At 37.6% G+C, this 17,461-nt stretch overlaps 1 protein-coding gene across 1 annotated transcript; it reads right to left on the bottom strand.

The window, feature by feature from the left end:
- Window positions 1-9,064: 9,064 nt before the first annotated feature.
- LOC126018247 (olfactory receptor 52B4-like) lies at window positions 9,065-10,008 on the bottom strand. Its single transcript, XM_049780391.1, is given in 2 exon segments — window positions 9,065-9,675; window positions 9,678-10,008. Coding segments are annotated over 2 exon segments (942 nt in total).
- Window positions 10,009-17,461: the final 7,453 nt, after the last annotated feature.

Consider the following 17,461-nt stretch of genomic DNA (forward strand, 5'->3'; position numbering starts at 1 on the left):
AGTGATCCCTGATTCCAGAGCCAAGAGTAAAACTTGAGTGTTTGTCACTGCCAAAAAAAAAAAAAAAAAAAAAAGTAAAAGAAAGAAAAGAAACCCAAGACATCTGTTCCATTTAAACAAATTCTCAAGCCTTTTTCTTGCTATATAGAACCCGTGAAAGACGTCTTTCATCAAGTTTTGGATGAGTTCGTTGTCTAAAATCTCACTTTGCTGGCAATTAATATCTGTAATCGGTCTAGGTTTTTCACGTTTTCCTTTGTTGCAAAGAGTATATGTGATTGATATTCTTTACGGCTCTCTCCATTCCCAAAATTAAAATCAGAAGCATTGGAAAAAAATGTGGCTCTCAAAATAAATTTCAATCGTGGTTTTGGTGAGATTTTATTTAGTTGAAAAAAAAAAAGGTTGCCCACCATTGTCCTAGGATGAAGCCTAGGGTAGTCTTTCATTATGTTTCCAGAAGATCTGCTCCGTTGCAGTTGTCAAAGTCAGACCTCTGGAATTAGAGATCTTGGTTATTGTATAAATTGTAGGCCAAAGTCTATACTAAGGTCAAAAGGAAAACTTTTTTTGAGGGGGCAATATTTGTAAATAAACCATAACTGTGTGAATTATCAATGATTGTGCTTGCTGACTTGGAAAACAAGGAATATACTAAAAGTTTTTTGAAATTTCCCAGTAGTTTCTGGGCATTACGATTATAGTACTCTAGTATATATAGTACTATAGTATATAGATTATACCCTCCCTTAATTCTTTAACTCTCTGCCTCCTTCCACTCCAAAGGCTGTTATGACTTCAATCTGAATGAAGTTGGAATTTCTAGGTATGGCATTTAAAATCTTTTGCTTGTTCCAAAGTTGGGAATTAAGATTTGAACTTGCAATAAAAAATTTAGAGGTGCAGTCCCTATTAGATAAGAACTTCTTTCTATACTTAAGACTTCCTCATTTTAATGTGCCTAGGTAAAAAAAAAAAAAAGCAATGTCACAGGATATTACTGCATATGTGGGTAAATATAACAAGCTAAACTATCTCCATAACCTGTGCTCAGAACCCTAGAGCAACTTATCTTCTAGAATTTTCTACTAAACAAATCCCCCCTAAAAAGGGTTTGAAAACTACTATACACAAGGAAATACACAATAAGAATTATATCTATTAAGAAAATACACCTAAAGAAATATACAAAGAATATATATATATATATATATATATATATATATATATATATATATAATTTAAGTCTTTTGAAATAGTTTGGGGCTAGCAGAATAAAATTGGAGCACAGTTTCAGCCTGTGATGTGGTCTTGTGCAGTCTGAAAAATGGCTTGCAGCAGTCACAGATCAGGAAATGTCCTCTAGCTGAGGATCTTTCAAGTTCGAATCCAGTAGGGAGCAACAGTCCACAGTGAAAGGAGGTGGGAGAAAAAGAGTTGCTGAGAGCTAATCACCATCATCATGATCATCATGATCATCATCAGTGCCAGCAGGGGTTGCTTTTTTCCAGGCAAGACAAGGAGGACTTTGGCTGTACCTTCCTAAAGCAGGGAGTAATTTTTATGTGCAGAGCCAGAAGTTAATGCTGAGTTTCACTAGGTGTGGTCCCAAAATAAATCAAACAAATAGCAACACCAACAAGAAAAGAACCATAAAAACAAAAAAGAAATTTATATTTACTCCTGTTATGGAGTTTTATACAAGTTCAATAATTAATTGGTGTCTCATTTATATTCATTGCTCTATGTCTGATCAGATTTTTTTTACATTCATAGAAATTTGTTTTATAATATTTTACTAATCAATGCAGGAACGTAAGCAATTGTCTGTAATATTTTTCTATATAAAGTCAATATATCCTTTCTTTGGATAAAGCACTTTGTACTTTCACCAGCCTATTCCTATTTTCTCCTATTTTCACAGAAATATGATTAACTATTGGATGCCTTCTGTGATGCTGTTCTTTAACCCACTTGACCAGATATGAGGATGGACAACACAAAGAGGGGCACCATTCTCCCATGATTCCTAACTAGGCTTGTACTGGGAAGTCCCTCCTCCTCACAGAGAGCTCTGATTAAAAGGGTTAAAACCTGTCAACCACTGTGTTGCTCCAGGGCACTCCTAAACTCCATTGTTCATACTTAGCTTCTCTCCAGGGCCTCACCTGCCCTCTAGGTTATGTCTTGTGACCCTTCAGATATCCCAGCACTTGGATTAGCCTCAGCCTGTGTCTTGGTGGTGAACTGGGAAAACATTCTCGATCCCAGAAGGCACTAGATTACTAGAAGTAGACCTTGTAAACACTGGTACCTCAATAAAAATGGTTTAAAGTATTTAAAGTGCTAAAAAATATTAAAGTGATAAGTACAATTGCCTGATACAGAAACAACCTAAATATCCAAAAACAGATAAATGGATAAAGAAGCTGTAGGTATATATACACATTAAAATACTATGTAGCTTAAGAAAAGATAAAATAAGAGGCAGACAGTTAATATGGCAAATAAGGCATTGTCTTGCTTATGGCTAACCTGGGTTTTGTTTCTGACATCACTTATACTACAACTGAAAATTAATTATCTGCATACAGTAGAAAATATTTAGTAGTCCTTTATTAAATATTTGTAATGAATACCCAAATATGCCAAAACAAAATAAAATCCAGTCCAAACATAAATATATTGTCTAGAGTTGCTCTACTGTGCATTTGGCTCATTTACTACTTAATGTAGATTTATACTCCAAAAATATTTTTATTTTTTATTCACTTTTTTAAATTAAAATTTTTATTTAAGCACCATGATTACAAACATGATTATAGTTGGATTTCAGTCACAAACAGAACACCCCCCTTCACTAATGCAACATTTTCCCCCCTAGTACCCCCTTCCTCCTTCGCATCCCTGCCTGTATTCCAGACAGGCATTCTGCTACAATTAATTTTTTTAAGTTCAGTAAGCTGTTTTTTTTCTTTCTTAAAGATAAGTGTTAAAAAATACAATAGTAAGGTGTGAAAGTGGTAATCTCTGTTGTTTGCATAGGCCAGCAAAATATGGGGAAAACAAAAAAAATTCTTTGTCTGATTACAAGAAGGCCTCACCACAAAAAGTTTACTGGCATAAGATCAACTCTTGGCTCCAGGCATACCAGTCTGTCTAACCCCTGAGTCATTCTTTGTGGTCCCAGTGAAACTTTTTCACACTTTAGCTGTTGTTGGTGTCAGGTTCCTGTATTTAAAGATTCTGGATTCTGTGCATTTTCTTCATCAAAGTCAGGCTGATGTGGAGTATCCTCTAGTTTCACCTCATCATTAGATGCAGAAAGATCTGCCTTGCAAGCAGGTTGTTGCTAAGTCGTTCTGGGTGCTGAGAGCACTCTTTGGAGTAAGTCAATGCCAGAGCAGTGGTCGGGTCTTCCCTGGTAGAAGTTTGCATCCTGGTTAATGTTATAGACAATTGTGATTGTTTCCATAGATGTTATCTATTGTTCAGGGCTGTATGGGCAATGCCCATTTTTCTGAGGCCTAAGCCCAAATCATTATGCCAATGTACAGGGTATAAAGCCTAACTGCATTACCAAATTTGTGTTCCCATCTTCATTAGATAAAGACTTGTTTGCATATGTAATATTTTCCCATTTTAATGTGCCCATGCAAAAGAGAAAACAATGCCACAAGGTATTGTTGGTACATCTGGGGGCCGAGGGAAAAAGTCCAACATTCCCTGTAACTTGGTCCTAACATGAATTCTATACAGAGATTCTTTTCTATCAGTATTGATTATTGAACAGATCTCAAAGGGGTGGGGGAAGCAAGCAAGCAAACAAACAAAGAAACCAGTGGGCAAAATTGTCACTATAAAGAGGATATTCAAAAAGAGTTATAGATGTTAAGGGAATACATCTAAGATATACAAAGGAGATACACATGTCCTTTTTATGTTATAGAAATAGTTGGTGTGGGGGGGTGTTGTTTTCCGAGACATCACTTTGGTCTGTGATTTGGCCATCTGGAGTCTGAAAACAACTCCCAGCACTCCGTATTAGGAAATGTCTTTGAGTTGTGGCATCTCGGAAACTGATTATGGTAGCAAGCACAGGTACCCAGTGAGGGGAGTTGGAGTATAGCAATCTGTTGATAATAGATTGATAGGAACAGAGTTTTGGTTTCTTCTCAGGCTGAGAGTCTATTTTTTTTTTTTTTTTTTTTTTTTTTTTGGTTTTTTGGGCCACACCCGGTAACGCTCAGGGGTTACTCCTGGCTATGCGCTCAGAAGTTGCTCCTGGCTTGGGGGACCATATGGGACGCCGGGGGATCGAACCGCGGTCCGTCCAAGGCTACCTACCGCAAGCAAGGCAGGCGCACCTTACCTTTAGCGCCACCGCCCGGCCCCGAGAGTCTATTTTTTATATTGGGATCTGGCTGGCAGTTAGCTTGAGAGAGGATAATAATCTGCTTCATAAGGAACGAAGAGCTGAGGGTACAAATGGTTACTTTGGTGCAATAGACAGTGGGGGTGAGAGTAAAGGACTAGAAATGAGCTGTAAGGTGGTGAGCCAATAGGGGAAGGGAATAATACAATATAACATTCTGTACATTGTAAACATAGATGAACACCTATGATATCCTATTTAACTATACTGTATAACAAAAAGTGAATTAAACTATATGATAACCTATAAATCTACATTGCCCCGTGCTGTTTGAGAATGGGGATTAGTGGGAAGGGAAGTTCACCAGTCCCCTTTCCCCAATCCACTCCTCTGGTGCAGGGTGGGGGTGGGAGAGGACTGGGGTCCCCTTTAAACTGCTCGGTGGCACCCACCTTGCTGGCACCTTGGGCAGATGGCCAGGGGTAACCCTGGAGTCTGGGAGGAAGTAGAGAAAAGGCTAGTGGGGGGCAGCCGGAGGCAGCATCTTCCAAAAAGTCTAAGCATGAGCCATGCTGTTCCCCATGTTACCTGCTGAAGCTTCCCTCCAAAAAATATTTGTCTTCTTACACCCCAACATTTAACATTTTTATGTTTAACTTTTTAGATTATACATATACATTGGAATCTATATATAACAATAAAAGGCCACAAATATATCAAATAGTTTTTAATGCTTATATTACACTGTCAATTATTGTATTAAGTATTTAAGGATTCACTAGTTGACTAAAACATAACACACCACAAAATATTTTATTATTAGGGACTATTTTGCTAATATTCATAATCATTTTGTACTTTCACCAGCCTATTCCTATTTTTCCTATTTTTACAGAAAGTATGATTAACTTTTAGATGCTCTCTGTGATGCTGTTCCTGAACCACCTGGCCAGAGATGGGGATGTACAACACGAAGAGGGGCACCATTCTCCCATGATTCCTAACTAGGCTTGTACTGGGAAGTCCCTCCTCCCTCACAGAGAGCTCTGATTAAAAGGGTTAAAACTTATCAACACTGTGTTGCTCCAGGGCACTCCTAAACTCCATTGTTCATGCCTAGCTTCTCCCCAGTGCAAAATATTTATTGTATAATGTAAATAAACATAACTTTGAAATATTGACTATTCAAGTTCTAAATAAGTAGAAAATGTTCAAAATATAATGTAATTCTTATTTTATTTTGAAACACTTTTGAAGAAAACAACGCAAACTAAAAGACTCATAATTTGATAACATAATAGTTAATAATTTATGTGAAACTAAAATTGGTATAAATAAAAATAAAAATGTGCTAATAAACATTACTTTCTTGGAAGACATTGAAGCATCTGAAGCATGTAAATAATTATAAAATTGATTGAATTATTATCTTCATTCAAGTTTATCTATCTTGCAGATATCATCTAGAATTATGTTAAAAAGGTAGCAGAGGGACCAGAGATATAGCACAACAGTAGGGTGTTTTCCTTGCAAGCAGCTGACCAGGAGGCAATGGTGGTATGAATCCGGCATCCCATATGGTTATCTGTGCCTGCCAGGAGTTATTTCTTCTTAATATCTTTATTTAAATACTTTGATTACAAATATTATTGTAGTTGGGTTTCCGTCATGTAAAGAACACCTCCTTCACCGGGTGCAACATTCCCACCATCAATGTTCCAGATCCCCTCCTCCCCACCCCCCACCAGTACTCTATGTGAATGAATGAGGGAAGTGTAAAGCCTGCCAGGAGCTATTTTTGAGCAGAGAGGGAGGAATAACCTCTGAGTGTCGCTGTGTGGCCCCAAAACAAAAACAAAAATGGAGACTGGCACATATCACAAAGAACAAGAACAATCAGTGCTGGTGGGTATGTGGAGAGAAAGAAACTCTTATTCAATGCTGGTGGGAATAGCGTCTAGTCCAGCCTTTATGGAAAACGATATGGAGATTCCTCAAAAAACTGGAAATTGAACTCCCATATGATCCAGCTATTCTACTTTTAGGGATATACCCTAGGAACAGAAAATACAATTCAAAAATCCCTTTATCACACCTATATTTATTGCAGCACTATTTACAATAGCTAGACTCCGGAAACAGCCAAGTTGCCCTTCAACAGATGAATGGCTAAAGAAACTGTGGTACATATATACAATGGAATATTATGCAGCTGTCAGGAAAGATGAGGTCATGAAATTTTCCTCTTGGTGGATGTAACATAGATCTATTATGTTAAGTGAAATAAGTCAGAGGGAGAGAGATAGACACAGAATAGTCTCACTCATCTATGGCTTTTAAGAAAAAATAAAGACATTACTGTAATAAGACCCAGAAACAATAGAGTTAAGGGCTGGAAGGGTGGAAGGACTGGCTCACAATTTAAAGATCACCCACAAGGAGTAGTGAACTCTGGGAAAATAACTACACTAACAGCTAAAGGGCAGTGTTAAGGAATGAGAGAAAGTATAATGCAGGGGTCGGGGAGAAAGGGGAGGCATTGATGGTGCGAGTGTCTGCACTAGTAATGGGGTGTTCTGTTTGTTTGTGATTGAAACCCAACTACAAACAAGCTTGTAATCATGGTGCTTAGATAAAGATCTATATAAAAAAAAACAACAAAAACCCCAAACCCAAACCAAACCAAAACCAAACAAGGTAGCAGAGGTTGGAGGAGATAGTAAACCAGGTACCATGCTTACATGCATGTGGCTGACCCTGGGTTAAATTTCCACCACCCCCATATAGTCTTTGAGCCTGCTAAGAATAATTCTTGAGTCAACAGCCAGGAGTAAGCTGGCTGTTACATCACACCCCCAAAAAGTTTAGAAGTGTAATACACACTAATAACTTGAACTAAAAGGAAAAAAATGTAAATCACATTTTTTTTTTGGTTTTTGGGCCACCACCCGCGGGTGCTCAGGGGTTACTCTGGCTGTACTGCTCAGAAATAGCTCCTGGCAGGCACGGGGGACCATATGGGACACCGGGATTCGAACAACCACCTTAGGTCCTGGATCGGGCTGCTTGCAAGGCAAACGCCGCTGTGCATCTCTCCAGACCCATAAATCAATTAACACAAATAAAGAGTGTTTATTTCTTTGCATGGGTCCTTTTCTCCAAATACTTTCAAGTGATAATTTGCTGGTTTATGATTTACAAATAAATTATTTTAAACATTTTGATGTAGATTTTAGAGTATTTAAACATCTCTCTCTCTTTTTCTTTTGGATCACAGCACTCAGGGATTACTCCTAGCTCCACACTCAGAAATCACCTCTGGCAGGCTTGGGGGACCATATGGGATGCCGGGATTTGAACCCACGTCCTTCTCCATGTTAAGGCAATCTCCTTATCACTGTGCTATCTCTCCGGCCCCTAAACATCTTTCTTAATCTTTCAGATGATATATAATGGGCACTTGGAGAAGCAACATATAGATTATGATCCAGTTTTTCAATTGGAAAAAACCGTAAAATAATAATTACTATAATATAATGAGACATGCTTTTAAAAAAGAAAATGTTTGGCTAAATTACTATGGCACATTTGTGTTTGAATACAATGGAGAGATAATAAAAAATTCCTGTGCAGGTATATATTTTTGGCATGGAAATAATGTCTACATTAAAACGTAGGTAGAATATAGTACAATTAAAATTAATCTACTTAATATAGAGATACATGGCAGTCTTCTGCTAAATATTTATAGTGAATACTATGTTAAGAATGACTTATTGTGTACACTATATTATTACTAATATATTATTGTACTGTCTATGAGGTGCAATGATAATTAAGAAAATTATCATATATTGCTGATATGTCAGTATGGTGTTGAGTGTATAATCACCAAAAATTCAGCAGTGTGGACATCACTTATTGGGACATGCAGTGCCATGACTGTCGAAAATGTGTGATGGACTGATAACAACATCAACAAAAAAAGGGAGAAAGAAAATGAATCTATGATGTATAGTGAACTCTTTCAAGGTGTTTTAAGTTTAGTTGTGAAGAGAGAGAATGAGTAGGAGTAAAAAGCAGGAGAGAAAAGAAGAAAAAACTGGCGAGAATATGGGGGATTTCTACAAAACAAGAGAATGTGGGTTCTAGTGTTTCTGTTCTGCTTCATTCCTGTCTCTGTTTCACTTTTTGGGCAACAATCTGTGCTACTTCTGGGTCCATGTTGTGCCCAGGAATTGAAACTGGGGCTTCCATATGCAATGCATGTGCTCTAGCACTTTGAATGACCATCCTGGCCCCTCTTCTTTCCTTAGCTAGTGTAATAGAATGTAAATAAAAATAAAATTTTGTGATAGGACAGAGGGAAAACCATGTAGAGCAATGTCTGCCAGTAGATAATAAAAATACAAAAATACTTGATCTTATTAAGGCTTAATACAAACCAGGAAAAAGTAGTATGGCAATTACTCACAAATCATTTCTTTTTAAAATCCAAATCTAGGTTATAGACTAGGAGTGGTTTACTTCTCAGACTCTAAATAAGCAAGTTCAGTGGTTCACAAAGAAGTTGATGTTTGTTATTGACTTTCTGCAGTTGCTTACTTCCTAAGGGCACTAAAATGGTATATGATAGATACATGGTTAGAAATATTGAGAAACCAGTAATTAAGCTTCACTTTCTCAAAGTTATTTCTTTTTTGAGAATAAGATATGAGTTACTTGATCCCGGATTTGTTTGGTCTTGATCCCATAAATAATGGGATTCAACATAGGTGGAGCCAGAATACAGACACTTGCTAGCAGTACATGGATATGGGGTGGGATGTGGCGTCCAAATCTCTCAGTGAGGACTGAGAAAATCCCAGGCCCATAAAAGAGGACGATAACACAGACATGGGAGCCACATGTGTTGAGAGCTTTGTGGCGAGCATCTCGGGATGGGATGTGGAAGACAGCATGAAGAATAAGCATATATGAAACAAAAATTAGCATGACATCTAATGTCACTGTTGACAATATGACAAAAAAACCATACCAGATGTTTACTCGAATGTCATTACAGGCATATCGGGCCAAAGCAATATGCTCACAAGCAGTGTGTGGAATGATGTTACTTTTGCAAAAGGTCAGTCTTTTCAGAAGAAATATTATGGGGAAAATAGTACCATAACTTCTCAGAAAGATGGACATACCAATTTTTCCAATCAGTGTGTGTGTCAGAATTGTGGTGTATCTCAGTGGGTAGCAGATGGCAATGTAGCGGTCAAAGGCCATTACCAGCAAGATTCCTGACTCAGAATGAAGGTGGAATGGATGAAGAAGAGTTGAGTGATGCAGCGATTGAGGGAGAGTTCTCCAGCATGGAACCAGAAGATGGCCAAGGCCTGTGGTACTGTGCATGTGGCGAGAACAACGTCAGCTCCAGATAGCATGCAGAGAAAGAGGTACATGGGTTCATGTAGAGTGCGTCTTGAGAGGATAACAAAGATGAGCAGACTGTTCCCAAGGAGAGCAGTGACATAGGATATGAAGAAGGGGATGGAAATCCACATGTGTTGATCCTCAAGCCCTGGGATGCCCAGCAAACGGAAGACAGTGTAGCTAACACTAGTGTGGTTTAAGGATGTCATACCTGAGACAAATGACCTGGGATATCATTTCTCTTCACAGAAACAACCATACTTTTAGATTATACTAAAAGATTCTGCCACTGTCTAATTCTTTTCCATAATTGGTGTGTCAGGTAGATACAACATAGAATAAAAATTATAAAACATAATTTTATATTTAAATGAAGTAGAAAATTTTAACTTTTGGGGGAGGACAAAAAAGTGAGGACTGGGTGGTACTCACTGCTTATTCTTGACACTATACTTAGCGACCACTCCTGTACTGACTCTGGGCCCATATGTAGTGCTGGGAAATAAATCCTCATCAGTCACAAGGCAAACACCCTACTGCTGTCCTATATTGTGGTCTGAAATAACAATCTTAACAGGTTATAGATATCCTATAGTTAAAAAAGCAATATGTTAGATGAAATTATTAGTGGTTAAAAATTATTATGAGCCTCCAGAGAGAAGCACATAAGTTAAGATGCTTACTTTTCATGTGGTTCAGACTAGATTGATTCCCAGCACCACATATAGTCCTGGCACTGCCAGAGTGATACCTTAGTAGAGTGAGGAGTAAACCTGAGCACTGAAAAGTGTAACTGCCACATTCAATCAATTAAACAAACAAACACAAGCTGAAAACTCAATGAAAAAGGTAATTCAGTATATTTAGCAATTAAAATAATTAGATGGGGAGAAATCAGGTAGACAATAGAATAAAGTAATTTTAAAGTTTAAGCATAGATTTCTTTGCATATATGACACATTGAAAAACTGTTTAAACTCATGTGGTTATGATTATATGTGCAATACCAAGAATATATAAAGCAAAGTATTTTGACTCTAGTTATAAATTGAGGTTGTCAACTGAAGGGAAGAAAGTTAACTAGCATGGTTTTTAAATTGGAGAGCCTTAGATGGATTTAACTGAAAGTCATTGGATAATGGATTGGAAATTAGAATAATATATAAGAAAAATTTTGTGGTATTATTACTGGAACAAAACAATATATTTATGTAATATCTTTTTTATTTAAAATTTTAAGCACAATAATTACAAAATTATTTATTGTTGGGTTCATTCATAGAACATAAGCCACCCTTTACCGTGCATATCTCCTGCCACTGGTGTCTTCCATTTTTCTCCCTACTGTCTCTCTCCCTTCCTCTCTCTCACTCTCTCTTTCTCTCTCTCTCTCTCTTGTCACTATGGTTTGTGCTATTGTTAATGGAAGGGTAAGTTGCATGTCTCTTTTTCCCCTTTCAGTGCCAAGTTCTTGTCGAGAGTGATCAGGTCCAACTATCATTGACATAATATTCTTATAGTGAAAAAGAATTATATAGAAACCTTTAAAATATCTAATTTATGTCAGGAACTTCTAAAAAGCATTTCTAAAGGTGACATTAAAATGATAATCTAGGAGTATAGATATTATCATCAATTTTTAAAAATGGAAGTTGAAACATGTAGAACTTAACAAAACTGTTAAGGTAAAGATATTGGATTTGAAGTTTGTCTAACTGTAAATAAATAAAATTTTCTGATTTGTCAAAGGTCAAGGGACAAGAAATTATATAGATTTAAAGAAAATTGACAAGTTCTGTGACTAGAGGTAAATGGTAGAAAAGACACTCTATGCCCTACACTTTTCACCTCTCTATGTAAAACATATTTTATTCATAAGAGCTTTGATGTATTATAATTGAAATCCCAGCAGTTTTAATATTTTGTACTCTTTTTATTTTCTTTTTTCTATGAGTAGTAAAATTTTAGTGAAATTATAAAAGAATTATTCACCTAAGGAAGTTGAAACCTGAGAAAATGTCCAAGCTTTTCAGAGTACTAGAGAGAAAGGAACTTAGGTATTAACAAAGAAAAAGGGTAAGTGAATTCAACCCAAATAAGTAGTGGAGACAAACTAAACTGAGGCAAATTAAAAAAAAAAACCCAATTCAGATGATTAAATAATTTGAAGACTCATTCACATAAAGAAGTGAATAGCATGTTAGAGAAAAATAATGCCTTTTCAATTTCAGTGTAAATTTTTAGGTTAATGATTTTAAAAAGGAGGCAATAATACTCTATGTCCTTCATTTTATTTATTTTTTAATTATTTTTTGCCATACTAATGATTACTTTTGGTTTCACACTAAGAAATCACTCCTGACAGTGCTGGGAGTAGAACCCAGATCAGTTCCATGCAAGGTAAATGCCTTACCTATTGAAGTATATTTTAAGTCTATCCAATGTACATTTGAGAATTGCGTGGAGACAATTTGGGCACCACACTGGGAAGTTGCTACTGACAGTGAATAGACACAGGTCAGGTGCTACTAAGAAGTTAGCATAGAAGAGTATCTCTACAATGCTATATCTGGCCCCACATGTTAAAAGTGCCAAAGTTGAGGAAGTCTATTCTATCTCACATGTCTTTTTTTGGCTTGCTATTAACTTTATTTAATATACCCATTCTCTTTTTCAAGAGGTGAGCTTGGTGCAGATATCAGGTAATGAGAAATTCAGGAATAGTGAGAAGTTTGGGAATCTAAGGAATGGCAATGCACGGATAAAGAACTGTAAACTTCTCTGCATTTATTCAGTTAGTGCTTGAGTCAGGGTCTAGTGCAAAGTACATATAATTTTTAGTTTCTTTCTCTAAAAGTTAAATTCTGCTTTTTTTTTTTAACAATTCAGTATCTATCTTCTATTATGAGAACAAAAATTTATCTCTTATTCTCTAGTTCGCTGAGACTAGACTGAGACTATATTAACAATAAACTCATATGCCAGAGAGCCAGAAGAGACTGGCACTGGGACACTGGAATTTGGATAGGGATAGGTGTGAAGAGAAATCCTACTATGGATATCAGCTAACACAAGTCAATCTATGACTACTATGAAAATATATTTCCCCAAGGAAAACTATCTTCCTGAAGAATACCAAAGAAGCTAAAAGAAAGATGAAAATGTGATAAGTAGATTGAAGACCAGCTTTATGAAAAGAAATAGGAAAAGGACATGAAGATAAAACAAAAATAATTTTTAATTTTCTCCGTTATTGGTTGCCACAATTGGACAGGAGGCAAAAATGAAGAAACACCTTGCATTTGTAGTAAAAACCTTGACAACAGACAACTACTGTTAGTAGATATATTAAGCAAATAATAATTCTTAAGGACAGATAAAGAGGAGCTGAAAAAGAGCCTGCTCATGTTCATGAGTGTCAAATGCACTATAAATAGCAAAACATTACCTCTTTTGGAAAAATAGAAAGGAGAGGTGGGAGTGAGGGATCGGGCTTGGATCTCTAAAATTGGCCTTGTTCTCCAGAATAAATTGCCTGAACTGTCAGGGCTACTTGTTTAATTTAGAACTAGAAAAGAATTTCTCAATAGTTCCTGCAGGTTTCCTTCTGAAGAATAATAAAATTAATTATTTTCAGCATCTCAGAGAAGTTACCTCTTACCTTCTGCTTTTTGTTGCACTAAGAACCGATCTTTTTCAGGAATCTATCCATTCATCAGGCTAGTCATGAATCACAGTACAGTAATCATCTGTTTCAAAGTTTCTCCATTAATTCTGCTCTCATAGTAACAGGTCATTGATATTTCTATTGAATTTACTGTAACCTCTTTGAAACTTCTTTTTTACCTATGCATTTACACAATTTAACAGACAAAAGTATTAGAAGAGTACAAAGTACAGCAGGTCATTTACAGTAGTCAAGTCCTGTTTTTTAAGCAGAACCTTCTTAATGGGTCCTAGTGAACCCATGGTCCTTGTGTCCTTGGTGAAGCAGACTAAAAAGGCTTCTCATTTTCTCCTCCCAGACACCTCTTTTCACTCTGCTTTTTAATGTCAGACAAAGAGCTCAATATTCTCAAGCACCTACCCAAGACTCCTTACCCTTCTAGTCTGGATGAGGTAAAAGCTTATCTCACCTAAGTGAATAACTGAATCACCTGTTTGAAAGACAGTCTTCATAGTGTAGAATTTGCTGAATCAAAGAATATTCTGAGAATTGGCTACTGGGAGCAGAGGTATTTATATATACATTTGTCTGAGACTCCTGGGAAGCAACTACTTAGGGAATTTGGATTTCAAGCTCCATTTCAATAATACGCCTTCCATTGAGTACATATGGATTAAGTTATGACTTTTCATGTTTGTTGACAATTACCTCCCCACATCACCATTCTTGTGTCTGCTGTGCATTTATCTTACTTCCAAGAAATAAAATGTTAGTGTTACTTCACCAAATATTTCAGTTTCCATTTTAATGAGAATTAATATATGTTAATACTATTCATTATTTTTACCCTCGTCAATACCTGATTGCTTTTATTTTCATGGTATTTATTTTCCTTCTTCCAAAAATTTTTTTATTTGAGGCGTCTATCTGCTGTATTGTGTAAGCTAACGTTTCATGCATACAACATTACAACACCACACTCTTAACCAGTGTCTCCTCCCCACCATTCTCTGTCCCTCCCTCATCCTTCTCCCCTTCTTTTCACTATAGTAAGTTCTGAAGGAGAGTTCTCACGTTCTGCTGTCTTTGACAATTTTTGGTTTCCCAGCTATTTTCATCCCACCTCTCCCCATCTCTCTCAAGAGATCCTTCTGTGTCTGTTTCTCATTTAAATAACTTCACTCTCCAGGTCCACCCTTGTAGTGAAAATGGCATAATGTGTTTTTCAATCACATTCATTGCCCAGGGCTTATGTCTGGCTCTGTGCTCAGGGTTCTTTCTTGAAAGGGGTTGGGGAGACCATATATGGTACCAGGGAATCAATTGTGTGAGTCAAATGCCTTACTCTTGTTCTATCTATTCTGCCCTGGTATATGATCTTTTTATATGTTGTTGGATTTGGTTCATTAAAATTTTCTTGAGAATATTTTTTACATATTCCTTTTTTATTTTTATTTTTAATTTTTGGGCCACACCCGGTGATGCTTAAAGGTTACTCCTGGCTATGCCCACAGAAATCACTCCTGGCTTGGGGACCACATGGGACACCAGGGATTGAACTCAGGTCCATCCTGAGTCAGCCACGTGCAAGGCAAATGCCCATGTGCACAGCAAGCACCCTACTGCTGCATCATCACTCTGGCCCCTACATATTCCTTTTTTATTGGTTACTATAATTCACAGTACCATTAATGATACATGCATTAGTTTTATGCATAAATTATTGACCATAGCCATAGTTATTATTTACTCCAACAATGTCCAAAGGTCTTCCTCTCTTTCAGATATACTCAACTCTACATGTTATTCTATTTTTTCACTCTCCTAATTGGCTAATTGGCTAATCAGATGATACTTTCTAGTTCCACATAGTGGTAAATTGCACAATTTTATCTTTTTTATGGCTGCATAGTATTTATTCTGCTTATGTATCACAAATTCTTTTACAATTTTTTTTATTATTTTATACCTTTATTAAGCACCATGATTACAAACAGGTTGGTAGGTGGGTTTTAGTTATAAAAAAACACCCCCTTTACCAGTGCAACATTTCCACCACCAATGCCCCCAACTCTCTCTGTACCACAAATTCTTGATCTATTCTTCTGTAGTTGACATCTGGGTTGTTTCCATATCCTGGATGTTGCATTAAATATTTTAATAAAAATAGGTATGCACATAGTCTTTTGAATAAATGATTTTGTGCTTTGATATGTTAAGATACAAAGAAGTTTTTTTATAATAATAATTTTTATTTTGACCAAAGTGGATTACATATCTTTCACAGTAATATTTTAGGTACATAGTGACATTGAATCAGGGGCATTCCCATGACCAATGTTGTTCTCCCTCCCTCCACCCTCTTCCCAGCATGCATCCCATATTCCTCTCCTTTACCCCCCGAGACTGCTAGTATAAGTGGTCCCCTCTGTGTCTAGCTTGTTGTAGATTGGGTATTGATTCTGTTGTTATTGGCTTTGGATTTGGTGTTTAAGTCTGATCATTTTTTATTATTACTTAAGGATCATATAACTGTTTGGTCTTGGTACCCTCCATTATTTCCCCCTCAATTTGTGAGGCGGAACAAGATGATTCAAGTTATATGGTTCTGTTTGAAGGAAAAAAATAAAATGGGGCAAAAATAAAACAAGCCCCTGCACGGAACGTATAGACAAATATTTAGATATCATTGGGTTTAATCTGCTTGTCATATTCAGAATGCCACCCAGAAGCTTATTTTATTCCTTTACTCTCTTACTCCCACCTCCTATTACCCCACATTTAACCATTTTTTGGTACTAGTTATTTATGTTTTGACCAAGGTGGATTGCATATCTTTCACAGTAATGTTTCTGGGGGGAGTAGGAAGCTTCAACAGGCAACACAGGGATGACTTGGCTCCATGCAGTAGGCTTTTTGGCCAAGCTTAGGGGAAGATGCAGCCTTGGCTGTTTCCCACAGCTTTCTCTCTCCTTCCTCCTGGTCCCCAGGGTTACCCCTGGCCACATGCTCAGGGTCCCAGCAAGGAACAGTTTAAAGGAGACGCTAGGCTTCCCCATTTCTGTAGGGGGCAGGGAGGGGACTGGTGAACTTTCGGCTTCCAGCAATTAGGAAGCAAACGCCTCTCGGGAAGCCGGAAACTTCAGCAGGCAACACAGGGACAATGTGGCTTCATGTGGTAGACTTTTGGCCAAGCTTAAGGGAAGATGCAGCCTTGGCTGCCCCCCACAGCCTTCTCTCTCCTTCTTTCTGGTCCTCAGGGTTACCCCTGACCACCTGCTCAGGGTCCCAGCAAGAGGTTCCAGCGAGGAACAGTTTAGTTTTTTTTTTTTTCGGGCCACACCCGTTTGATGCTCAGGGGTTACTCCTGGCTAAGCACTCAGAAATTGCCCCTGGCTTGGGGGGACCATATGGGACGCCAGGGGATCGAACCTCGGTCGCGATCTTTCCTTGGCTAGCGCTTGCAAGGCAGACACCTTACCTCTAGCGCCACCTCGCTGGCCCCACAGTTTAGTTTTTTGAGTCACACTTGGCAGTACTCAGTGGCCACTCCTGGCTCTATGCTCAGAAATCGCCCCTGGCAGACACAGGAGACCATATGGGATGCCGGGATTTGAACCACTGTCCTTCTGCATGAAAGGCAAACACTTTACCTCCATGCTCTCTCTTCAGCCCCGAGTGAGGAACAGTTTAAAGGAGACCCCAGGCTTCCCCATTCCTGCCAGGGATGGGGAGGGACTGGTGAACTTCTGGCCTCTAGCAATTAGGAAGCAAACGCCTCTTGGGAGTCAGAAGCTTCAGCAAGCAACACAGGTACAGCATGGCTCCATGTGCTCTTCGCTCTTTATGAAGCAGATTAATCTTCTTATATAGTGACAATTTTGCCCACTGGTTTTTTTTATTTGATTGTTTGTTTGCTTTTTCCCCTTTGAGATCTGTTTTATAAGCAATATTGGTAGAAGAATATCTCTGTGTAGAATTCATGTTTGAACCAA

This window comes from Suncus etruscus, chromosome 9 (genome assembly GCF_024139225.1).
Source record: "Suncus etruscus isolate mSunEtr1 chromosome 9, mSunEtr1.pri.cur, whole genome shotgun sequence".
Lineage (NCBI taxonomy): Eukaryota > Metazoa > Chordata > Mammalia > Eulipotyphla > Soricidae > Suncus > Suncus etruscus.